The sequence below is a fragment of the Numida meleagris genome, chromosome 5 (assembly GCF_002078875.1).
Source record: "Numida meleagris isolate 19003 breed g44 Domestic line chromosome 5, NumMel1.0, whole genome shotgun sequence".
In the NCBI taxonomy this organism is placed as follows: domain Eukaryota; kingdom Metazoa; phylum Chordata; class Aves; order Galliformes; family Numididae; genus Numida; species Numida meleagris.
In genome coordinates, this window is record NC_034413.1 from 42,037,406 (window position 1) to 42,064,416 (window position 27,011).

Sequence of the window (27,011 nt, forward strand, 5' to 3'; positions counted from 1 at the left end):
TAATGATACAGCAGCCATAGCGTCAGGCACAGGTTTGCCCACCCTACCCAGCCCTGTGGTGTGCGCCTGAGGAAGCTGGGACCTGGAGGCTAGTGAGGCATGGGGTGGCTGCTTCTGAAGAGGGAAACTAACCTCACACGTCTCTTTGGCTTAAGATCCCAAGTGAGGCAGCCAGCCTAACTGACCCCCAGCAAAATATCACGTAATCGGGGCTCAAAACGTCTCCGGAGAGGAGGCAAGAGCCAGCGCTGAGGTGCCTCTACAACCACTTTGCCCACACAAGCGGTGCTGCTGTCCCTCAGCCCCTTCCCGAGGTATGCTGTCTGGGATAAGCTCCGTGCTGAGCCGTGTCACTGCAAGAGCCAGCAGAGGACGAAGCAGTGGACACGCCAGCACTTTTCTGCTGGTGTGGTGAACTGAGGCTGGGAAAACAGCAAGGCCAGCAGAACGCAGGGCAGGACCTCGGCCACCCGCAGAGAGATGAGCGGAGACTGCTGTGCTTGCCAGAACAGGCAGATCAATATGTAAAGGAGAAAGAGGGTAGAGAAAGAGTAATTAGGGGAAAGAAAAGCACTGCTTTCCTCAGTTTCTCTTCAAATTCCATTGCCAATCACAGCACAAATACCCATGGAACTCCTGCTTAGGATCTTTGTTCAAGAAATTGGGTGTCCCAATTCATTTTGCTTACAGTGTGCACGCTGCGTGGAAAGACAGCCTCTGACTTGAAGCTCAGACATTAGGCAGACTTATTAAGTATGTTAATATTGCAGTTGTAATTACATGGGTTTTTTCTTCTAATTTTGGAAGGATAATTCTTTGCAATAATTACATGGAGTTTAACTAAGTTCTGGGGAATGTCTGAGTCACCAAGAAGCACATCTGCACTCCAGCAGAAAGGCTAGGTGAAATTCTGCAAATTTTTATCTCCGCTAATTACTAGAGCTGGGAAAAGCAAAAAAGGAGCTGCTGGGTTCTACTTTAAGGAGAAAGACAGAGTCTGCATGGAAGATGCTACAGGGATTTCCTCTAATGGAAATAGTATAGCTGCTGTGAGGAGTTTCTGTCTTAAAATCTGCTGAAGACTTTCCAACTCACAATTAAAACAGTACGTTTATCTGATACTTTCATGCTTAAAGAGCTCACAGCCAAATTAATGGCAAATATCTCCCAGATCGTACAAACTGCCCACACAGAACTCCAGCACGGAGGCAGGGACGAGGCACAAGAAGGCATGTGGTCCACGCCGCACAGATGACTCTGCTCTGTCTTACAGTCACTGCATAGTAAGACTCCAAAATACTCCCAGAAGAATGGAAGAAGAAAATTGCATATAACCGAGACTGCCATTTAAATGTCAGACTTGCAGAATTCCACCTCTGAATCTGCTCTTATTTCAGAGCAAACAGCAACCCTCAAATAAACAAACAAATGAAAAACAAATTGAACTCTTCAGTGTTGAGAAAATGTGATTTTATAACGGAAAGGTCTAATGTCTTAGAGTCATCAGCAGATGTAAGAAAGTTCAAGTGGAGATGTTGTACCTTATTTTCCTCCTTCCTTGCCCAATTGTAATGGGGATTCATTTCAGCACCTCAGGGTCTCTCTTGGTACTGTTTGTGGGTCACCCACAGGTCTGGAGTCCTCTATTCAATCACATTATTTAAATAATAATGCATATGTATAATCCTCCTTCCTCCTGTAACTGTTCTACTTGAAGAACCAATTAATTCCATTTGTTACTTCCTGGTGTATCATTTCTTTGTAAGCCGGAATCCCTTTAGGATCCATCCTTGTCTGCCCTTGACTACTGACGATTTCCTTGGCTTTTCAATCATCACAGCCTTTCCTTTGTGTTTTAAAGCATCAGTGAGATTGTCAATTTTAATAATTCAGGTTTTCATAGGCTGTGCCTACTGCAGGCCTTAAATAAAAAAAGAACAATCTGGCTTTCTGTGGGTTTAAAAGCGACTGGACTGTCATTTTGATTTATTTTTAAAAATGTAACTAATCCAATTTTTTATACTGTAAGTTGATATATTTATGTGGCGCATATACAAACACTGACACATCAGCACAGCTCTTCTCTCCTTTTTGCTGCTCAGAACAAAAGCCACAGTGTGCTCCAACCTTTACGATGGCGGTAAAGAGAAGTGGAGAGCTTCCACAAGAACCAAGCAGGAAAAGGATCAGCCATTTAAATGGCTTTGCAGAAAGCACTGAGTGCCGCTCTTTGAATTTGTAAACTGTTACAGAATGGTACAAGCCATTGTATCTGACACAGATACCTGGCAAATTTTCCAAAACATTACGATGAAAAACATTTTGCTTGTTTTCAGGAATTCAGTTGTTGTGTAAACACTCGACTACATGTTCTGTAAGCACTTGAATAAATACTCGGAGGCACACAATTTAGAAACAAAGGCATTTCCCAAGGTATCAGGCTTTAGGGATATCAGTTTCAGATCTGCTTGTACTCCCTTTTTCACTATTACACAATTAGGGTAAGCATTAAATGCTGAAATACCCCAGTGGCGAGGCAGATGGACTGATTTTAGTGAGGACAAGCTGGCTGGATGTCAGATTTCATGCAGAGCTACAGGACCAGGCTCTCTCCCAGGAATGAAGCAGTAGAAGTTTTAAACCTCCAGCCAATGTCACAGGTGCTGTCTATCAGCCTACACTCAGAGCACTGTGGCTGGGAAAGGGTGAAGGGTATTAAAAACCTGAACTGTTCTTCTGCCTATGTTAAAGCAAAGTAACACTTCTGTTTTAGCAAGGGTTTCTACTGATTTTTGATGATGTAGCAAAATGAAGCAACATTTTCCCTAAGTAATCTTCCCCCATTCCTACCACCACTTGGAGCTGAGAACAAGAGAGGGGAACAAAGTCAATGGGAAGCTTTTTCCTCCTTCCCATTATTTCAGCATCACGAGCCACAGGAGGCCCAGCTCTGCAGGATGCATGCCCTGTCCCACTGCCTGCGCAATGCCAAGGTGCCTGCAGGAACCACAACCTGCAGTGGCAGGGTCTGATGGCCAAAATGCTGCTGTGGGGTGTGAGGGAGCCTTTGCTAAAGCTAACAGCTTGTGCTTCAGCAAGCTGTGACAACTGGACCCCTACCCAAGTGGCAGCAATGCAGTCCATGCCTCAAGAGCAGCAACTGGTTGCCAGGCATGCTGCTGCCTCCAAACAGGCAGCATCCATTTGCTTCTCATTCTTTGGTCTGACCATGACCTGTAAAAGCAACTGTTCTTTTAAACCATTCCTTCTGACGGCACAAAACTAGGTACAGATCTGAGCTTCCAATTCTGCTTCCCTGTAAACAAGCAGTGCATCTGCTATCAGAGCTGCTCAGGCACTGAGAGGCTGACACTGCTGGAGTCATCCAGCACCAGTGGAGATACAGCTCTGCCCTAGTTTTACCCAAATCATGATTTCCAAATTAAACCCACCATAAGGCTTCTGATCAGATCACGAGACAGCTCATAGGCTTACGATATCTGTAAGCTTTTAAATGCCGCCTGAGTTTCCTCCTTTTAGTTACGATCAATGGGAGCATATGAGTTCATCTGTTCTGAAGGAAGCATTATTAAAAAATACAGCATAGTGCAGCCAGTTATGTCAAGTTATGGGAAAGCACTGCAGTCAATCACCTAACAACCAGTAACGCTACTCCTTATAAATAAAATTAATAACGGCCCATTAGCATACAAAATAGAGTATAAAAAGCACATGGGGGAAATGGGCAAGTTGAAATGCTGGGAAGGAAAATGTTCTCAAGCGTGGAAGTGCTTCCGTAAAAGACCACATCTCTTCTACAAGAGAACCAAATTTGAAAGGGGTGGACAGAGGCAAACAGAAGGAAGACAATGCACAGAGAAGCTGACAGCTGGTGTTCAACCTTCAGAATCCCAGGAAAGGACAACGGTAAGGGAAACACATTTCATTTTGGCAAAGGGATCACTAATAAACTGATGATCATATTGCTGGATTCCAGAATTTATGTCTTTTCACAGCCGACTCATACATACGAACACATTTTCTTCCCTCATACATGACCATCCATGTCCACATTCAGGCTCCCACCTCAATGCACGAACCAAGCGTTCGCTAGTAGGTTTTAGCAAGCCATGTCCCACTAGGGTAGCTCAAGGATGATGCTTCTTTCACCTTCCTAGGAAACAGCTGCTTCTGGCTATCACCAGCGACATGATTGGAAATACACTGACCCTGCTCTGATTCATTATGAATATTCACAGAGCAACATAAAAACTGCGCGTATGCATTTATGCACAGCAGTGCACACAAAATATGCATTAGGCTCCCTTGTAATGCCCACACCTACAAAAGGTTAAACAGCCCTAGGTGACAGAATGCTATTTAAATGGACCTTTTTATAATGACAAACAATAATGCATTCTGGTTACCTTCTGACATGGCTTTCTTCCAGTCAGCATTAAGGAGAATTACTACCTGATTTTAATATATCTTGCTTCAACAGGCTTATTGTCTTCTAATTACCAACACAACAATTTGATCTGCATCCAGATTAAGGCATTGCCCTGACGTCTCACACCGGAGCAAGGCATGTGGTGGTGTGTCGATTTCTCAAGCAGTAAGCAGTTTGCTGTTGTCTCACATCCCCAAGGCACAAATAAGCAGATGCTGCATTAAAGCTTGTTTTACAAAACTGCTTCAGTTGTGATATACATTTTTAATACAATATACTGAGTGCATTAAAGTAAAAACTGCCAGGGCCAGAAAACTCATACAAATTCATTAGCAAGGCCAGCTTCTCAATCAAGCTAAGCTAAAGACCACATCTAGTTGAAACGAATTGTCCAGAGCAGCTGAGAAGAGTGAAAAAACTCAACTGTGTTTGCCACATGTGAGCACAGCCTGGTTTACCATTTCAGTTTTCTGAGCATCAGTTGGGATTGTTTCTCATCAAGGACAAGCTTCACCGACCTTTCTCTTCTTTTCGTCACAAGGATACTGTGGCTGGCTTGAAAGCTTGAATTTTTTAGAATATTGCTATTCTGAGTGTGAAAGCAGAGGCACAGCTTTACACATACAGAACACGTTCTGCACAGAAGACACCGGCAGCCAAATATTTTGGAGCACCCCCTGACATGTATTCATGAATAGGTTTCAAAGATCAAAAATTACATTTTGCACTTATGAAAGACAAGCCAAAGGAGAAAGCCACGTTTTCACTCTCTTCAGCTTATTTGCATTTCTTACCTACGCTCTTCTCCTCAGTTGACATTGTCACTTGCAGGATGATAACTAAAGAATACCTCCAGAGTGCTCTGTAGTTAATCTGCTGCAATGCCTGTAAACTACATGGTGAAGTGGCAATTACAACAGGAGTTTTTGAAAAGCACAGATTTTGCTCTTGCTGCAGTGAGGAATCTTTGTTGCTCACTTTGAAGAAACTCAAGTTACCAGCAGATTATCGTTACTAATATATTTGTTTAATGATGAAGCAATGTAAAATATACAAAAATTATTCCAGTCAGCAGCAGACAACTGTTTACAAAAAGCATCTGCTGGCTGCCTCTGGTAGAACATTACATTTGTCTCAACTTTATTTATGGCATAACCGGCTGCACCTCTTAAAGAGAAGCGCTGTTGCACAAGGCTGCTGTAGGTTGCCTTCGAGGAGGAGAAGCTCTGTAGCACAGCCTTCTCCAGCACAGCCTCCAGGACTGCTGTCCCTCATGAAGCCCCCTGGCACTGAATTTTTTCAGACAATGTAACCGCAGAAAAGGTGATGAGCTGATGGAAGAGCTTTCTTCTGTGCTTTAGTCTGTCAATTCACTGCACCTTGTAGAAGCACCCAACATGTGTCCCCACGCAGCATTCCCAAAGGCTGCTCACTGGGCCAGGGTGGCTGGTGATGTCCTCTCCCTCCCTCCTTTATGTCCACACATGCTCATGAGCATGCTCACCTCTGTCTCCATGAGATAACAGTACCTCCTTCAGAAGTTTCTCTTCTCATGGAAGATAACTGAAACGAGGGCTCCTGGGACTTTCAGTATGTTTGTAAGTTCAGCTCAGACATCAAGTCGAACCTGTCCAACCCCTTGCAAATGACACCAAAAATGACACTAAATCCTAAAAAACAAGGAGGATTTTCACACCACCTGCTCCTCTCTGAGACATCGACATTTGAGAAGCGACATGACAAAATGACTTATCTGTGCCCTTAATTTCAGGGCAGAATTTGCAGGGATTTATGCAGTGATACTTGTACCTTGTGCGTTAGCAGCTTCTACCACTGTACAAGTTGCTGGGCTCTAATTTAACCTGACCTTAGCAAGTTGTGCAGTCTGACAGCACACCATGCTGTGTTCCCTCCACATCCCTTCAAATTAACAGCATATGATCAGTTAGCGCTACAATGCCATTAAACACAGAAACACCAGAGATGACTTTCTGTGCCCCTAATTTGAAGTCACAGCACTTCAAAGGGAAGAGAGAAATCAGCTCATATGCCTCATCACTGTGTACAAGACAAATGAGGGTGCATATTCCTAATTACACGAATTGCACAAGCAATCTCTTCTGCTAGAAAGAAGAGATTACTGAAAAGTCTCATTAAACATGACGAGAAGATTTTTTGTGAGTTTCCATGCTACTCTATGTCCAGGTTTCCTCCCATTTGTTTCTCAACTCTGAACCCTCTGGTGCTCTGTGTTTGCAATTGCTTTTAAATAACTAGACTGTTCTAGAAAATGACTTAATATGTTCTTACTAATGCTTAAATTACTTTCACATTAAGGGTATTTGTTTTTTGCCTGCCCTGGCACTAGCTTAAGCCAAAATGTAGATTATTCTCAATCTAGTTGACCTCTATAAAAGACACTTAGCTGAACAGGACTGCCTGACTGCTCAGAGAAATCGAAAGCATCTCTTCTAACCAACAAATGCTGTAGTGAAGCAGATGAGATGGAAAAGAGATATTTAAACCTTAAGTAGAGGGTAGGCAAAAAGAAAAAGTAGAAAGATCCTGCTGAAGACTGCCCAGAACTAGATATTGCCTGCTAAAACTGTTGTTTACAAGTCGCAAGAAAAAGCATCTTAAATACAAAACCTTTCATCTCTTACATACCACTGTGAACTCAAAAATTGCTTTCAAACAAACAAAAAAAAAGAAAATCCTTCTGAACCACATATGGGAAATTTCAGCCTCAAAGCACCTATCATCCAGAAAAGTGTACCTTGTAGCAGACAAGCTGCCGATTTCCAGCCCTTATCCATATGGAACACGAATGGCTCAGGTACAGAGCTACCTCCATTGGTTGGAAACGTCTGTCTGTGTAGAATATTCTTTTTGCCAGTAGTATTTTTGCTGCTGCCTGTAGATGATGCTTAGGCCTTTGGTGCCCTCTCCTTTAGCAGAACGCTGAAGCACTGAGATGGAGGGTCTCAAATTTGAGCTACTTCATATGCTACAGCCTCATGGAGCAGAGCACATCAACAGTAATGAAAACCCAAGGAGAACACCCCAATATGTTTTTCCAGACCCGCAATACAGGCAAGTTGTGAGCTCCCCCTGCTGACACGAGGGAGTGTGCCCGGCACTGCCAGCAGGCTGGGCCCCACGGCCACAGCAGGGTGACTGTCACCACCAGGGCACGAGGGCAGAGAAGCGGGGGAACCGCACAGAGCTCTGACAGCAGGGATGGAGCGCTGTGGGCCTCAGCCTCATGGTCTGACCTCATAGCTGGCTGAGCCTCACTGCTTTTGGGAAAGCAGCTCCATGTTTTGCTGCCAGGGCGCAGGTGCATGGCAGCAGCTGGCACTCTGACCCCACTGCGCATGGCGAGGAGCTCCCAGCCCAGCTCCCACACACAGCAGGGCCATCCTCAGCACAGCACCCACTGAGCACCGCCATGCTGCCTGCAAAGGGTTATCCTTCAAATGTCCCCTTCTGCTGCTTCAAGTGGGCAGCAAGAGCCTGCCCATGAACTCCTGAGCCACCAAATGAGGTCTGGTCACACCAAGCTAAGGTTTCACTCCCAGCACCAACATTCCGGTGCGTAACCACTGATGCAGGAACATCAGGATACAGGAGAGACGAGACACCAAGAAGAGGCTTTCTGAGAGCCAAGGGAGGAAGTAAAAACTAACAAAAACATTTGAAAAAATATTTGAGGAAACCTGTGCCAAAATCTCCTTCAATGTGTATCCATGACTAAGTGTTCCAGCTATACAGCTCCTGCTGTAAAGAAGGTGCTGCTTTCTGGTTACAGCCTGAAAGCACCAATGCAACAATAAGCACAGCTTACTTGTTGAGAAGCTCACATATTAATAGCAGAATTTGTGGTCAGAAGCATGTGAAAGCCTGCAGGGCTCTGGAGCAGTAAGACAGATCTGGGGCCATACGGTGGCTGAACAAAGCCTGCTGAAGAGCGGTGTATTTCTGCCTTCGATAGGGACTTTCTAGAGCTGTCAGCTGAGCTGCAGAATTAGAAACCTGACATTGCAGCAGTCAGTTTTTAGATTTCAAGCTGTTCAAATGACTTGTCTCCAGGGAAGAATTTCTAGAGTGCAGGAATCAATAGTGAAACAGGTAAAGATGGCAATGTCCAGGGGCAGCCACCCAGCAAAATGCCCCAGCCAGTCTGGTAAACCTACTGATGAGATGCGAGAGGACAATAGAAAAACTTGCTCCTTCTTTGTATTGGTACAAGAGAGATGCTATGCGCCATCCTTTATATTTGTGAGATTGCAGCTTGATTATATTTGATCCACACTGCAGATTGATCTTCCATGTGCCCTCAGTTCACGCTATGCCAGTGCTTCGAGCCACTCACCAAAGAGATTATAAAAGAGCCTATTTTATCATATCTTCACCTCTGAATGCATTACAAGTGACATCGCTTAATTTTAGCCAATCTGAACAGCTAATTAGATGTAAACAGATTGAAAAATTGTACACATGGGACAACTCATTTTTCAAAAGGCCACTAATCTAAACAAACCTGAGTCCATCCATTTACTTCAACATTTGTCTAAATGAATTACAGCATAGACTTGTCCTGCACTGGCCTTGTGATTCACATAACAGGCTCCCTCCTCTTTTGATGAAAATCTCAGGCGCAGTACAAAAGAGAAGACTATTTGTTTATCACGGCTCTGTTATAACAAAGATGAAGATGCCTCGGAGTCTAGTGGAAGACATGATGAACCAAAGCAATTAATCACAGTCTGCTCTGGTACCTTCTCTCCCACCTCCCAAACCCCTCACATATACTAATACATCAAAGCTGGAGAGGCTCTCTGCAATAACAGATAAAAATCAAATGCTATTTAATCATGATCAATACACATTCCAACTTCAGAGCTCTGCGGTTGCAATTCTCCTCTCTGCTCTGTCCCATTATGTCAGAAGAAAGGGAAAGAAGGATCCCGAGTGGATCCTCAGAGCCTCCAGGACGTTGCCCATTTGTGACTGGGAGGAAACCAACAGCCTCTGACAATATCCAGCACCAGACAACAGAAAGAAGCGCTGGGGTGAAATGCACCGCACTGAGACCTATTTTAAAATACAGAACAATCAGCAGGGTATTACGCGTGAGCTTTTCTCTTCGTCCACATTTCTTCCACTACCTGCATATGTAAATGTATACAATTAGATGGGAGAGGGCAGAGATGAAAAACTGCTGTGGATTTTTAAATGAATAAACATATTCATATAATCAATTCCCTTCCACATTTCTTAACACAGGAATCTTACTGAACGCAATCTCAGCCTGCTTTGCGTGCAAACTAATCTACAGCACCTAGAATTAAGGGACCAATGTGCACCTGCCGTAACCTCCCTCATATCAAGGGCCCTGTGACTTTCAAACCCTTCCATGTTTGAACAGAGCAATCTAGATGTGCAACTATGAAAACTTCAAGTGACAGAGTCCAACATAACTTTTAAGTGCCTACTTATGTGTGTTTCTTGGACAAACTTGCAAACGTCTAACTTATATTTCCAGCCTAACATCTTATTAGACCTTTGTCTGACAGAATAAAGAACACTTTTTCTGCTCGCTTCTGTTTCCCACAGAGATACTTACAGACAGTGCCCTGCACATGCTTTTCCATTCCCCTGACAAAGGTAAGAGCATCAAGGCTTTCCCAGTAAAGCTTTCTTGCTGAGAATCTCCCAACCAGCCCATTAACTGCTAATGCTCCAGCTTCCTTTGTATCAACAAAGAAGGGAAGAGACTCTTTAGCAGGGTCTGTTGTGATAGAACAAGGGGAAACGGTTTCAAGCTTAAAGAGGGTAGATTTAGGTTGGATATAAGGAAAAAGTCTTTTACAGTGAGGGTGGTGAGGTACTGGAACAGGCTGCCCAGAGACATGGTGGATGCCCCATCCCTAGAGACTTTCAAGGCAAGGCTGGATCAGGCCATGGGCAACCTGATCTAGCTGTGGTGTCCCTGTTAATTGCAGGGGAGTTGGACTAGGTGGCCTTTAAAGGTCCCTTTCAACTCTAAGGATTCTATGATTCTATTCCAGGAGTTTTCCCCCATCTCAATCCTCTGATTTTCCATCTCTTTTCTACGATTGTGGTGTTATATTTGGCCATATCAGAAGGCACACTCCTTCTTATACCAAGGTGCCTGACTGATTCAGATTGGGTTGTTTCAGTCATCTGTTCATTTCTTAACCCTCCAGCCATGTTAGCTGTTCATTGAGTGATGAGCAATGCATGTTCCCACCCAAGTCACTGGTAAAACAACAGACAGCATAAGGCTGACCTGTGCTGTCCATAGAAAAGCGACAAAACCACTAACAATCATGTTGTGAAAGGAAGTTTTTACTCCACTAATCATGTACCCTGTTAATTTTGCATGATTCTTATTCTTTAATCATAGTGTCGTGTACTGGCATGTCAAATACTTCACTGACATCCACGTACGCTACATCGATATTCCTGTCTTTATCAAACAAATTTGGAGCTTCATAAATAACATTTCAATTAGTTGACAAAATCTATTACATCAGCCCATATTGCTTGGCATTAGTTCTCATTTATTTCTTTATTAAGCAGGTCTGGCTCTGCCACGTCCTGCTCTACCTCGATCAATGTCAGATTGACAGGCCTATAAATAACTGGATGTTTTCCCTGCCCTTTTGAATACCCACATACCTATACTCTCTCAGACCTTTAGAGCTTCCCCGTGTTCTCAGATGCACCAAAAACCAAATTAATGTCCTTAACTACCTTCTTTTAAATTCTTGTCTGTAAAGGTATTTGGAGTGTCTCATGCTAAAAAGGGTCCTGCTTCAGAAGCTGATTTTTTAATTGGTCTAAATAAGCACCATCATTATCCAGTTAGCATGTAGCTAGAACAAATGAGATCAAGAAGCCTGAAGCATTAAAAAAACATGAAAGAACATAGAAGAGTTGTGACATCTTCCCCAGATCACTATATTTTCAAAATACAGTTTGGAATTCTTCCTATTATCGGGTATTTTGGGCTAGCATTCAAGTATTCTCCTGACCAGAGAGGATTGGAAACATTTTGTGAGTTGTTTTTAACAACAACAACAAAAAAATCTAAGCATCTTCTGTAACTACTCAAAAGTCTGGGCTGGAAGAGTTGTGCCAACATCTTAAGAACTGGTAGCACTGTACCATAACATTTTACCTTGTCTGAACACTATTATGAGTTGCTCTGGACTCTTGGGCTTGCAATACTCTCATTAAGTTTGCTCTATATGTGTATTTAGACGAAGTAGCCAGCAATCTCTAGTTTACCAAGTGTCTAGGAAGCAGTCATCCCAATGAGAGATAAACTCTTACTGACTTCAAAGAGAACAGGCAAAATTTCTGCTTTTATTTACCAATCTCTGAAAGGGAAGATATCTTAGACAAAGGGGAGTTTAAGCATCCAGTGCAGACTGTATTTGATTTGCCAGCTGCGGCTGAGGCCTGACACGTAAGAGTTAACAAAAAGCAAGTACAAAACCTTCAGAGAGACTTGGCAGCTCTCACCCCATTTGTTCTTTGCTAGATCTCATGAGAGCATCTAACAAATCCTGTGTCATGCCAGAAGCAGTTCAAAGCAAGCACCTTGTGAATCAGCTTCTTCAACCACTAAGGTACAGAGCACGTAACTAAGAAACAAACGAGGATCTGAAGAACTTCTGGTCACTCCATGACTGCCTCAGGCCCCACATGCAGAAGTCATTCATGTTGAGAAGAAAACTTTGAAGTCAACAGCATTTAAGGATGGGCTAAAGATTAAACACATGCTCTGACCTCAAGAAGTAATAAAGTATTTTTAGCAAGTGTAGGAGAACCTACACTTTGTCTTCCACAATACAAAGGAAAAATTTCCTGCATAGGAAAGCAAAACAATGTGCTAGATTCACCTCTCACTGTCATCACGGTTAATCTCCAGTGACTCCATGCTTGTCACAGGGAAAATTAATCCAGGTTTACAGCAATGTAGCAGGCAAATCTAACCCACTACGTTTCTCTCTCATTACATCTGCAGTAACGGACCAACATAGGAGGGCTTGTGATAGAATGCCTTCTTTTTAATCTGTTTGTTGAAGTATCATAGGATTTGTTTGCTGGTTTGGTGACTTATTTATTTGTGGATTTACAGCTTGCACATGATTAGGCAGGATATTTTGGATTTTTTTTTTTTCCCCTCAGTTTTGGTGTGGATGGGGAGTTTGGATTTTCAAAGCAGCACTGGAGTGTCTTCAGCATTTCTTGTTTTTGGGGAATATTCTCCATTCACATCCTCCTTCTGGAGCTCTGAATCATTTAACAGGAGTGATAAATATATTTATATATATATATATTTATATATATAAATAAGGAATAGGGTCATATAAGAAAGAGGCTATGAATGGAAGTCATTCCTACCTCTTGCCTGAAAAAGTCTGTGATCTTCACTGCGTCTTCTATTCATGTTCTTGGTGTTGAAGTAATGACTGAGAATAGGCCACAAATCATTCACTATGGTCAACTCTTTTCCACAATGTTTCTCCGTGTTGACTATCTACATAGTGGCATTTGTGCCACAACGCAGCAAAGACTTAGTTATTAACAGGTCAAAGGAAAGAATGGGGAAAAAATGCATCACATTTCATGGCATTTTTGCACTCTAATTTCAGAAGTAGGAGAGACAGTAAACAAAACGTGGGCAGAACTCAGGCAACTAAATCCAAGACACATATCTTCCAAACTGGTACTTATACATAAGCCTGGACAGCTTCAAGCCCAGAGGAGCTCCAGGGATTTGCTGAGCATCTCAGGCAGGCAGGGTCGATTAGCTCAATGCTCAGCTCAAATGAGAGCTTGACAGGAATCCAAAAACTGGATATTCTTATCATTTTCATGCCTTCCTAGGACTTCCAGAACATTTACTGCATCCTGCTCAGCACAGAATGCCAGCCACAAGGACCTAAAAGTTTACCACTTGGGAAAGCCCAAGTGCCTCTTATGTAGCCAAGAAAAACAGAGGAACTCCATCCTTTCCCAATTTTTTAAAGGCCCTGAAGAGACGTTAATGGCCTTTTCCCAAGCTGAACACTCACACAGGTCAGATGTGTGCCAGCCCTGAACTAAAAGTCATGTAATCGTGTTAGGACAACAAATAGCTTGAGCTAATAAACCCAGCCTTTCAAAGAGCTTATTGGTTTGGGCTCAGTGCCATGCCGAGGTTAACAAGGTAAAAACCTGTTTAACAAAGGAGATATATATCTGACCATACACAGTCAGGTCAATCATTTAAGATTTAAACATTCCCTCCAGAGGTATTTACCCAGTCAGTGCATGCCGCTTATGGTTGCTTCTGTACCTTCTGATGATGCTTTAAATCATATCTCCCAAATGAAATTAGAGTAGAAGCTTTCCTATTGCCTTATTGCAGATGGTAATAGCATGTGGGGTCAGCAAATATTCCAAACTCACATAAGAGAGTCCTGCATTATCTGATACATCCAGTCAAAAAAAACAAAAGCAAACAACAACAACAAAACAATAGAATGAATAGCTCAAAATATGAATTCTCTTTCTTTTGGAGGTCAAATCAGAACAGTCCCACTATCTTCCCATACACTGTGTGTGTATATGTGATGTAAGTACTGCATTTAATACAGTGCCTCATTCAAACCAATATATACTTCAGGTTTTATGGAGTATTTTGGCTCAAATGTTATTGCTAGGATGGTGTTTACAGCAATATCCATTGTGTTCTCCATAGCCCTGCCTATCAATCAGCCTTGTAATAATGCAGAAAGGGAAATCTAGGGCAAAGCAGCAGAGCTGCTGAATCTAAGCTAGTCATGCAAAACCAGCATGGAGACAAGTGCAAATACAACTGGGTCAAAGCAGCTGTTTGGCCGCTGATCGTGCAAGAATATGTATGCATTGCATTGGAGATTGCCTTAAAAAAAAAAAAAAACACCTCAGGCTTCAAAGTGTTAAGTTTTTCCTCTCTCTTTTGACTGGGTTAGTGTTTCAAGATGACTGTTGTTCCACACAGATTCATAATATGCATGTGTTTACTTGCACATCTTCAAGCTGAAGGGAAAGGCAGATCAGAATTCCAAATCTATCATTAGATCTACATGTTGGCACCTATGAAGAGCCGCAGGACTTCAATTTTCTGGCTAAGATTGAAGGGATAAGTGGAAGAGAACAAAAAAACAAAGAAGCTGCTCTCATCCGTAAAATACACATACAAGACAACAGAGGAAAAAAAGAACGGCCCAAAAGGCTGTTGATTCTCAGGTGTGCCTAACAGCGGCAAATTAGGAACAACTGTAAGAACAGTGCAGTCTGCCATTCTTTTTGGATTGCGCATGGATCTGCTGCATGGTTCAAAGGACACGGTGTTGGTTTGGCTGTGAGCAGCAAGAGTTATCCCCAGGCCAGCCCCTCTCAGGCTTCACCTAACTCACATGCATTCAGGTTCTGCTTCAAAGATTTCTTCCTCTGCCTCACTGTGAGGAAGTGCCTCACAATATCAGTGTACCACCCTGGAGTCCTAATTTTACAATTAGTGCCTCTAGCTGCTACTGTAAATTAAATAGTGATGATGATATTGATGAATTATGATTTTTTTTCCATTCTGCTTTAGTCTCGATAGTAAAGAATTAACATAAAAATGAAACTCGGGTAAGATGCACGTACCTGCGGGCCCCATACAATTCCCATTAAAGTAAGTAAGACTTCAGTGGAAATTGAATCAGGCTCTGAAACCAACTCGATGGAAGTGCCTGCGCTCTGCAGTGCTGGGATCACAGCAGCACTGAGCACGATCACCACCCATTGCACATTGATCAGACTAGTGCAAGGCCATTGACAGAGCTAGAAACACATAATGTGGGGACGGTGAAAGGAATTCAGCGCAAAAGAAAAGAAGCCAAGGAGAGATGTTCTTAGCCCGCTGAGAACAATAATAAAATACTGCATCTCAAGTTTGTCGCTCTTTGAAGGAAGCTCAGAAACTAGCAAGAATTCATAATGAAGCTGCTCAAGACTAAACCATGAATCACTGGTTCTAAAAAAATCCTATGCTGTCTAGAGAACAGCATGGATGAAAATGAATGGAATCTCTTTAAATTACTCCCTGTATAAACTCCTTCACATTCATTCTTTCTGCCACTGATTAGTCTCCTTCTATGACATGGGTTTTTAAATTATTCCACACCACACTCCCAGCTTCTGCAATCAAAACAAAGAAGCAACTCTTGATTCTTCATTTACAGGAAAAAGCATCTTCTGCAGTGCAAAACTTGAACACCTACTGTTCTTACACATTTCCTGGATATCCTCAAAAGTGAATGTGTGCTGAAAGCTCAGTAAGCTAATGACCTTAAAATCCTCCCATCACTCCGCAAATAAGGGGACTTTTGTGTCACTGTCCTGAATATGCCATTGCTGCCCAATGCAGTATTAAATCACCTCTGGAAAGCCCCCACGATGTTAAAGTATAAGAAGCTGCAACCCCCCTAATCTCAGCAAGCCTAGAAGTAAAGACGAAAACCCCAAATCCCAAATATTGAGACAAACTCAGTGCAAACTCCGGTGGGAATGAGCAGAAGGGCAATGTGACTGGCACAACACATCCTCTGGTTATACTGTCCCTGCTCTAGCCTGGTTCCTGAGAACATGAGGTTTTTGTGACCACATAGTGTAGTTCTATACATCTGTCCATTGCACCAGCCCCTTTCCCAGTAATTTCTCAATCAACTGATTATAATTTCACATGACAAAGACGCACAGGGGACAAGGTAGTACTGAGAGCCGAACTGTTACCAGCTATGGAAAAAACCATCTCAAAGCAAGAAGCTTGCTATGTTCCAAGAACTGGAAAACACTATGTCCTATACTAGCTGGCAAATTTGAGTTAATTCCCTGTTAGGTGTGTACCTTATCAGACTACATAATTCCAATCACAAGACACAAATCTGTTGGAAAGCTGGTCTGCTCATCTCACAGCTTGTGGAACGATACACAAAAATGAGCAAGAAAGTCCCCAACAATTCAGACTGAAGGATAACCTCTTGGAGGTGCCTTCAGCTAGAAATCCATCCACCCTTGGCCCAAGGAGAGCAAGCCTTACCCAGACCTCTCCTTGTGCACCAAGTACAGATCCTCTTATCTGACATCCTGTACCGAGGAAGAGATCCCTTTGACATCTCAACTCTGATGTTACTTGGCTGGATTATGTTGGAAAAGCCAATCACTGGGAGCCTCCTAACCCACCGCACCCAGTAGAACACTCAGCCCTCCCATGCCCACTGCAGTCCCCAGGGATGTTAACCAAGACTGCTAGGAGACTCATCAGAAAGGGAAATTTTCAGGAAAAAAAAAAACCAACAACAAAATAAACAAGATTACCTAAGACCTCAGACTTCTCACAGAACAACTTTCCACTCATGACTGTTAGAGTGGATTTTAAAAGACTTATTGTAGTGACATCCAAAATTTATTACAGCTTTTACAACAAGACTGTGTGTAGTAAAGAATGATGTAGTGACAATATTTACTTGGCTGGATTTAGCTTCTTAGGGCACATAAATATACTTTTGTACTTTAAGAACAGCAGTGGCTGCCTACTAAATCTTGTATAATACAAGGCAGCTTTGTAGACCTTTAAACACAGACCAGCTTGACTCTGTCTACTTCACAAATTTGCTTCCTTAACTATCTGCCTAGTCAGTCCCCATGGCCCTCTTCTGCTTGTCTTCTGTCAACCTCAGCTTTTAAAACGAAATTGTTTGGAAATCCTGCTTTTAAAATCCTATGCTTTTTGAGTATGGATTTCACTACTTTTAGATAGTGGCCAACTTTGTTTCCCCATCTCCTCTCCCCCCCCAGATACAAAACAAACTAGAAATCTTACTCATTCTCCCTGGTACATACATGAGAAAGGCCATCCAAAATTCATCATTTGAAAACAGATTTATTAACCATGAGTGTGAAAACCCCATCTTAAATATAAATTAAACTGTAGATTTCTGTTAATCTTTTAATCTCTTTGAACTGGTCCAGTTAGAAAGACAATATAGAAGGACATGAGAGTAAAACAGAGATTCAAAACCTCTTGAATGCAAGAGGTAATATTTTCAATTCTGATTACTGGGAGCGAAATTCGGAGCATCTTAAAGTTCTGCTTTCCAGAAAAAAGTTCAAGTCCAGCATATGACCATGAGATCCCTTGCAAATACCACTTCACAGGTAACAATAATACTTTACTTGTACATTGTGCACTCTAGCGTACTGGTTACCAAAACTACAGAAGGACTGGCTGCCCCAGCTAGCCCTCAGCCTTCAGAAAGCCTGACCCACCAGTTCCACAATGAAAGCAGTTCCCAAAGGCCACACTGCCTACGCTGAGGTGGGGCCCTACCCAGAGCCACCATCTACACTTCCAAGAAGCCCTAGTCACACATCCCAGGATCTGTGGTAAACAAGCAAATCCATGAAACACTGCATCTAAGAAATAAAAACAAAAAACCCACTAACTCACCCTCCAGTTTAAATGCAAGTTTGCTGCTGTTTTACGGTATGCTCTAAATGCATCAAAGGGTTTGGACTATTTCTATTTCTGTGTTTGCTTTTGCTGCTGTTGTTCTTGCAAAAACACACCATTCTTCTCCCATGACATTGCTTCTTAACTTTAAAAGAATGCTCTCCACTGCCACAAAATATTTGGTTTGAATCCTCCAGCAAGGAGAAGCCAAGGGTTTGGCTCGCATGTTAAAAACAGGAAGAAAGAGTCCTCTAAGAACAGAAAAAATGAGCACAACAGCAACAGTAGATGGAGATAGAGTTCCTAGCACAACGTATGAATAATTCCAAGTCCTATTAGAAGGAACACAGCTTTCTGAATTTCCCTAGAAAACAGCATGTCATTACTGGGCTGCAGCTTGACTAAAATGCAAAATGTCACTTTTTCAGAAAGAAAGCCAAACAACAGACAATATGTAGCAAAACAACTAAACTGCAAAGCATATCCACTCAGAAGCTGAAATTGCAAAAGACAACGTGTGTACATATAAGCAGAGTGATATTAGAAGAGGGCTCTTACCTCCGTCCCCAGATCCTGAGCCGGCATCTGAGAAGAGAACAGAATGAAATTTATATTCATGTGCTACTGTATGTCCTGTAAGCATGTAAGGCAAGACTGTTCAGTTAAATGCATTACATTGTATCTTATGTTTGATGTCATCCCTGGGTAAATTGCAGAGATCTAATCTGAACACAGTTCACTCAAGCTGCCTTACTCATGTCTGAACTCCCTTACTTTATAGTCTCTATACAAGACTAAAATAACTTAAGCCCTGGAGTGCTGTGATGTTCTTAGAAGCCTCTGCCTCATTTTGTTGTACTGAGACTGATAAAGCAGCTCCAGGAGCTTTGTTCCCAACAGTTGTGGTAAGTCACTTCACGTGGCCACTAGGAAACAGTCAGCATCAAACGGGGCTTTTAAACGCATTTGTCTGAGGCCAGACCGACTGGAAATGCATGCCATCGTCTGTACAGAACATCTCATCACACCTTAACCAGTTAGAATCAGCCACTGAAACCCTCATCCAAAATTCTTCAGATAAACAATTAAAATGCCATTTTTCTCAAGGTTGTTGCTGAGTTTTGAAACCAAGCAATTATTTTACTTCTGCTCAGTGTTTATGTGGACAGAATGACCAGATTCACAAATCCAAGTGCAAACCCAAGTGCAACGTCTCAAAATCTCCGAGCCCAGAATTTCATCATGATGCTTTCTAATCAAGGCAAAGTACAGAAATGCACACCCTGGGAAGGGCTACAAAATTCTCCCAGAGGGAAAGAAGGGAGGTTGTCGCCTCACACCCTTCTTAGCAGAGGTTTAGCCATTCACCAACATCAAGAGGAATGGAAAGCGTTTGGGAAGGCTGCTTGGGGATCCAATCACCCCATGAACTATTATGTCTAATTTACCGACAGTAGGGTCTGGTGGATCTGAACTGACTCGCATGTGCCATCTCTGTTTCAATAAAACTGAAACAAAAGTGGCTCAGAACAGTCAATTTGCACTGCAAGACTAGGAGAGAGAGAGGCAAAAGGGGTTTAGAAAAGCAAACAAAATGATGGTGTTTCCCTGTATTCTCTTTGTAGGGAGGGATCCCATGTTTTCCTCCTGCCCATACACTCAAATGCCCACACCTCCATGAAGCTCCTAGCAGCACAGGTCTCCATGGAGGCTGGCAGCTCTGTATGTCACTCTGCACCATCCCATTGCCAGTAGCAAGCAAGAGTAGGAAAAGATGAAGCAATGCACTCAAACGTGATCAGATCCCTCCAATCAAAAAGCTTGGGTTTTGTTGTTGTTGTTGTTGTTGTTTGTTTCCAAACAAATAAGAAAAGAAACAGTTGCTGAGAGAATTTACTAGGTGAAAGGAATCCTATGCCACAATAGGCTTTGTCAGTCTGAGCTTCACTTCATATCAATTTAAAGAGGAAAAAAAAAATGCAGCATGCGTTTGTTTGTTTTTTTTTCCCCATCCCTCTTGAAAACTGTCAGGTAACAGCTTCAGAGAAAAAACAAAAATTTCCAGGAAAAAGCTTTTTCTTTCTGATGCACTAAACAAAAATCATGGCACTGCACAAAGTTTGTCTGATGTACTTTTTATCGACTCCTGTCTTCACCTGAGAAAAAAATCTGCCTTAAGTTTAAAAGGCTCTCTCAAGAACAAAGCCTTACTCCTCCTATTCTTTTCAAGTGAACTTCACTGCCCAGCTCTAACAGACACTGAGCACAGAAGAAAAACATCAAGAACCTCTGCACCTAAGCAACTCTGTTTTTGTGATGGATTTTGCTCATTTGCTTTCCTTGCTGCTGCATGAAAGCAGAGACACAAATAGCTCTCAGTGCTCAGAGTTAAGCAAGGGAGTCTCAAACATCAATCAGTTTTCACATGCGCTCTTCGATAAGTTCTTCCAACAAATCCAAAAGTAATTGATTGCGTGGACCTGTTCACTAAGTGTGGTTGAGGCTAAATCCTCAGCTGGCGGGAGCTGGCATGGCTCACTGCAGACAGCAGAACTCTGCTGAGCTACACCAGCTGGGAACCTGGCCCTGAAAGGAACAACCTAAAAGGCTGCCTTAGGAGCAGTACTGCTCCAGCCCTACTCTGTGCAGATTGTAGAGGGGGTTGCTACAAGCCAGATGCCCATTTATCTGGCATCTGCTTGCTATGGTTATCTTTTCCCAGTGTCTTGTTGTACTGGCCCCTAAGCATACACTGGGCTGACTGACCAGCAACACAGGAAACAGATTAAAAAAAGAAGAATCATCAACTTCTGTGTTGCACCCTGACAACCTACACCAGGCCATTCAGAAGGAAAGGATGGCAGCAGCATCTTCTTACAATCAAGACTGCAATGAACAAACCCCCACTGAACTCAAAGGAAGGATTCACAGGGCTCTAGCCCTTGGCAGAAGCAGCTCTCTGGTACGTACCAGTTGCGCACGATCCTTCGGAGACGAGCAGTATCTCACTCTGCTGCTTGCAGGCAGCCTGCTTCAGGTAGCACTCGTTCTGGTAGGTGTCGCCGTTGGAGCCACAGACGGGCACGTAGTCATTGTTGCACTGGAGGGGGACATGGAGCAGCAGCGTTAGCCATGCTGAGGGATGGGGCAGCCCAAGGTTGTGTGCTCCAACCCCACCGTGTGAAACCCCTGGGAGAACAGCAGGAAGGAGGCACTGCCTCTGCCCTTTGCTAGACAAGAGGGACATGGTGAAAGAAGGAAGGGAGAGAATCATGAGACAGCCCCAGGCAGGTACACACAGAACTGCCTCCCTGCGAGGATGATGAGCACTCCCAGACAGTGAACACCCAGCAAGGCAAGCAGCTCCCCAGCAGCAGTTCATGTGTTTCTATTGGATGGCAACAGGCAAATTGCAGTGAGCAGACTCTTCCCATCCTCCGCCCCCGCTACAGAGCCGGTCCTTTGCATGCAGAGAAGTGTCCGTCTGCGTGCACATAACTCTCTATTTAAGCACTTAGCCATAATGAGAACTGATGGGACAGAGGGCAATCATTTCCAAGAGATCTTGGCCCAAAAGGCATCCACCCCTTTTGCTGTGGGCAGGATGCTGCACCCAGGATGCTGTGGGCCCCAACTCCCCACACCATGGCTGTGCTCCCCACCAGCCACAAGCTCTGCCCCGCTGCCCACACCGTCTGCCTTCCTCCTCCGCCGCTGCAGGGCAGCTTTGCCCTCCCCTGCTCGTTTTAATAAAAATAATTCCATTTTATAGAGAAAATTGGGCAACCTACAGGGTGTAGTTATCATCAGATAATCACACTCTGAGGCTTAAAGATTCTTGGATGTGCCCTGTACGTGGTAATTACGCCAGGGATATGATTATCTTGTGATTACTGTACTCCTGGTATGCCTCATTGTTTAATTATAACAAATGGAATGATCACAACTGTTATTTACAAATGCTCACCTCTGCTTAAATCCAAGTGAAAATTAAAGAAGCCATACTACCTATTTGGCTACTTTGTGCAGCAAAGCAGCTGAGGTGTGCTCACAGCCTAAAGCACAGGACTGAACCATACAGACCAAGCAGGCCTAGAAGTGAGCAACTACAGAAACCAGCATCACAAACAGTTGCATAGATTGCATTCATTGCAGGCCTCCACATGCAGCAGCAGCCAAGAAATTATTCATAGTTGGTCAGAGTGACATTTTGATTGGGCCAAATCAAATGACATTTTCCCTATGCGCTGCATTTTCTCAGATCTTCCAGAGCTGTGTCCCACCTCCAGCATACTCTTCCTTCAGAGCAGGACAGCAAAGCAGCAGCGAAAATCTGTCCTTTCCTCTCCTGATGAGGTGTTACCCCACGCAGAAATTTTCAACAGCCCAATAAAACGTGTTTCTGCTTTTGTCATGACTGTGCTCCAAACCTGAGGAATGTTGTGAGCAAAAAAAGCCAGCTTCATCCAGCAGCTCGACAACAAATGCTGGAGGGTGATATGGAATACTTAACCAGGACAATTAACACAATCATGCAAATTTTTTAAAGCACAAAGCGTCAAATCGGTCTTGTTTTACACATCCTCTCTGCTTGACACCCATGACACCCATAGGACTTCTTGGCAGAGCAATCGGTGCAGAATCCGACCTAAAGCATCTCAATAGGCTCTGATACACACAGTAATAATGCTGGACCCCGTTCCCAAGAAACACAGTGGGAACTCTGCTTGTTTTGCCCAGAGCCAAAGATGATCTTTTATACTGACTCAGCCTCAAATCTGAAAGGCCAAGCAGCCCTACGTTAACAATGTGAGACGTCAGGAGTGAAATTCTGAGCCCCAGGACCTGGTGGCAGAGCTTCTGGCAGCTGGGCTGGAACTTCTTCCAAAACTCAGCAGCTTCAAAACATATCTGAGCGACACCGGGCAGGGCACTGGGAAGGTGTCATTCTTTTTTCAGAGGTTCTTCCATCTCTCCTGTGGCTCCTGACTCACGCAAACTTGGCTGTGGAGAGCAGAAGTAGCTGCCCCATCACAGTGAAGACCGGTGATCCATCCTTTCCCTTCTCAAGCTGGTCTGGTCTCTGATGCATTTCTTCATCACTGCCCACCTGTCCCACCACTTGCTTCACACAGCTGCTGCTTGGATGGAGAATGCAGAACTGGGGAGCTGCCGGTGGGAGCGTAACCAGGCAAGAGCTTCCAGATGGGTGCTGCCATGCTCTGAGCTGGGCTGACTCCGAAGGCCATGATGAAACCATGGTGGAAGTCAACCAGCAGAGAAAACAGGACCGCTGAAGGGAAGGTCACAGTATCAGTGCTCATGTATCTGGTGAGCTTCTTCCTCACACTAGAGGATACCAGACTTTGACTTGCCTCCTTCGCATGGCTTCCTCAGTCTAACAACATGTTTTCGGTATTAATTTAGGACTCGACAGATCAAGCTCTAGACATGAGCATGATTCTCCATCCCTAAAGGCCTGTTGGAACACACAGTGAAATCCATGTCAAATCTCAGTAAACCCAGCAGCACAGTGCCATATCGTCAGATTCTCTCATATGCACGTGGGTTCTTAAAATATACCTGTAAAGAAAGGAAATAAGTGCATCCAAGTCACCTACATTCTCAGCATGAGCAGCCTTGAGCAGTCACAACCACAGTTGGAGACAAGGCAGTCCTGCAAGTTCTGGGGTCAGTGCTGGAAGTACAAGGTTTGTTTTCTGAAGAGATCAGTGAACCTGTGCACCTCCTCCACCTTGTAGCACTGCTGGAAGTTTAACCTCCTTCTGCTCCCAGGCTTCACTCCCCAAATACTGGCTATGTTAGGAGCCACGTAGCATGACACTATAGTCCAGAAGAGAAACAGCAGGCTGCAAGCTGGCAGGTGAGCTACAGCTCCGCCAGTACGGAAGGACCTGAAGGACACGAGGGACTCAACACACAGAAGGAGGGCTCCCCACATACAAAGCCGTCTTGGTCATGAGGTGCAACCTCGATGGAAACACCTTTTGGACACGTTCACAAGATCCTAGCAGAAGAGATATCAGGCTGCTGATGGCTTCAGAGGACCAAGGGACAGAGGGAGCGGCACATGCAGCCACAGCCCTGCTGGGCTTGCTGTGTGAGGTAGGAAGGAAGTGGCTGCCACCACTCTCATCCCCGTGGCTGGGGGCAGTGTACTGCCTGGGCAGAGAGAGACATGGCGCTGTGCCCCACAGAGCAGCTCACAACGAGGAGCCAAGAACAGGGCATGGCTTTGTGAAGGAGCAACGGGGAGCCAAGCAACAGGAACCCCTGCCTCAGCACATACCTGCTGCTTTATGGGGAGAGACCCCCACTCCCACCTTCCACATCAGTCTGACTGGGTATGCCCTCTCAAACAATGAGACGTTAATTTTATAAATCACATCTGCCCAAATGGGGTTAATATCTGCAATTCTGATTTGAAAAATAAACAAAACACCACCAAAAAACCCCAAACCAAAGTAAAGCTGCAGCAGTTTGCCTCCGCAACAGTCTCAGTTTGCCTTTGCAGCCCCTCAAGCCCCATGCTGACCAGCCCAGGCCTTTCAGACAGCGAGGAGGCAGAATTAGCTTTCAGTTCCTGTCTGTTCTCTCAAGCTGCAGTGAAAGCCCCTGGCAAATTCTGGAGAAAACATAACAAGTAATTATAGTGATGAGGCGTCTGCTATTGATTTGTTCACTATCACCCTGCGAGCTGTCACCAAAACAGGGCACTGAGTTCTGACAGAGGACCCCCTTGTCCTGGACACCCATCCCCAGGGCTCCGCTCGCCTCGCCCAGCTGCAGGCACTTCCCTGGAGACTCATCTCCCACCAGCACGCAGCGCCCTGCCCATCACCTGCCGCTGTGTGGGGAGGCACATCCCTCCCACAGAGCCCCGGCAGCGCATCTCACATACATCATCCTACACCCATTACCCAGTTTCCTCCGATGCGCTCCTATGACCTGGACCGAGGGCAGGGCCGGGCAGCAGCACGCCAGCCCCCACAGCAGGACCAGGCAGCGCCATGCCGCGTTACAGCTCATTCTTCGAAAGAGAACCCTGAAATCCCCGCACACGCTGAGCCGCAGCGCAACGCCCCTCGGCACTCTGCTCAGAGCGGGGCTCCGTCACGGGATTTGTGATGCGTGCAAACCAGAGACAGAATTAAAAGCCACACGGTGAGCAGAGGGAGCCGCAGCACCTCACCAAACACCTGCCTTGCTCTCATAACTGAGAACTCCTTCGCTGTAAATGCAGGAGTTGATCGCTTGGGATTTTTCTCCTGAGACAAATTTGGCTCTAGGAACACCACGGCGCTTGTGGTGCTTCCAAGCAAACAGCCTATCAGAGCCCAGTAATGCATCAATCACTGCAGGCACGCACCATCCCGAGCCGCGCCACTGGCCTGCCCGGCTGCAGGTACTCCTGGCAGCACCACAAGTTGCACAAGTTGACATTAAAACACCCGAGACCACAGGGAACAAAGGCAGAGATGCGCGCACAGCCCCTTGTCTGCCCGGGCTCTATTCAGGTCAGCACGGAACGTGCAGCTGCTCGCGGGTTGGCCCCAGCACCACATGGAATCCTTTTGAAGGAAGCTGCCCAACGCTGAGGATGCCTGGGATGCTGCGGGAGGGAGAGGGGAGAAGAAGGAGCAGGGGCGGCTCCCACTGCCCGGCAACAGCCCGCTACAGCTCTATTAACCTAAAGGGAGCTCACGATTTTGGAACAGAGGGATTTCTCTCTAATCTGATCAGCTGGGCAGATACACGGTCAGAAGCGCTGTCACCGGGCAGCCCTTCCTCAAAATATTGCATAAGCACATTACGGATCCATTTCTTTAACGAGATCAGAACTCTGAATACAATAAGCCGCGATCTGTATCAGAGCCCTTTCTAAATTCACATCCAACTCCTCCTCCAAAGGGCAGAGAACAGTCAGAAACGCGCAAGCGGAGCTGCAGACCGAGGGGACGCGTAAAGCCGCAGCAACTGCCCTCCCCGGCGGCACTCGTGTCCCCGTGCCACCAGTTGGCTCTCCGGCAGCCCGCCGCACGCTGCCAGGTTTTGCCTCTAACTTCCCCGCACGCAGGGAAACGAATCGCCGAGTGACAGGTGACAGCGGGAGCGCCGCGCTTTGTGCTCTCATTAACGAATTAGGGAAGGAAATATCAATCTCCTTACCTTGAACTGACAGACACAAGTCACGCTGTCTCCGATCCTCAAACACTCCCCATCGAATTTACAAGTGTTGGTGTCGCAGAGAAAGAGATCGTTTTCTCTGTCATCATAACCTCAAATGCAAACCGGAGGAAGAAGTCAGCATCGGGGGGCAGACCGATGATTTCCTGCCGTCCCTCCCCGCCCTCAGTACCCCACTTTTTCTCCCGTTTCCCTCCCGGTCTCCCCGTTAAGCCTCATTTCCCGCAGCGCCGCGCACTTTTTCCCTACCTCTCCGACTCGGTTCGCTCGCAACGCCACCAACTCATCCCCGCACCACCGCGAACAGAAGTCCCGATTCCCGCAGCCGCGACCGAGCGAGCCGCGCTCCGCAGCCCCGCGCCGTTACCGGGAGGAGCCCCGCAGCCCTCAGCCCCCGTCCCCCCGCACAGCCGACGGACGCGGCCGGGACACGTCGGGCGCAGCTCGGAGCTCCCGCCGGACTCGGGGCAGCCCGCAGCCCTGCCCGACGCCGCGGCGACGCGCGCCCGGCCCCGCTCGCTCCCCGCGGCTCTCACCGGAGCAGTTCCAGCCGGTGGGCGTCTGGCAGTCACTCAGGGAGGTAGGGAAGGCCGCCAGCTTGTCGGGGCGGGCGAGCAGCAGCAGCGCGGCGGGCAGCAGCAGCCAGCAGCAGCAGTCGCACAGCGTCCAGCCGCCGCACTGCCGGGGCGCGGAGGGCTCCCAGGGCACCATGACTCCCTCCCTCAACTCTCCGCCGAGCCCCCGGGGCGCCGGGGGCCGCTGGGCATCCCGGAGCCCCGGCCGGCGGCG

The 27,011-nt window shown here is 45.4% G+C and overlaps 1 protein-coding gene across 1 annotated transcript in view; it reads right to left on the reverse strand.

Annotated features, from left to right (window-relative positions):
* The window catches only part of TMEFF2 (transmembrane protein with EGF like and two follistatin like domains 2), a 111,356-nt gene extending 84,345 nt beyond the window's left edge, over positions 1 to 27,011 (reverse strand). Inside the window, exons 1-4 of the mRNA XM_021397592.1 lie at positions 26,759 to 27,011; positions 26,205 to 26,314; positions 20,985 to 21,114; positions 18,573 to 18,599 (exon numbers count right to left, since the gene is read on the reverse strand). Of these exons, the coding sequence (XP_021253267.1) occupies positions 18,573 to 18,599; positions 20,985 to 21,114; positions 26,205 to 26,314; positions 26,759 to 26,933 (442 nt within the window). The 5' untranslated portion in view covers positions 26,934 to 27,011. The remainder of the gene's footprint in view (positions 1 to 18,572; positions 18,600 to 20,984; positions 21,115 to 26,204; positions 26,315 to 26,758) is intronic.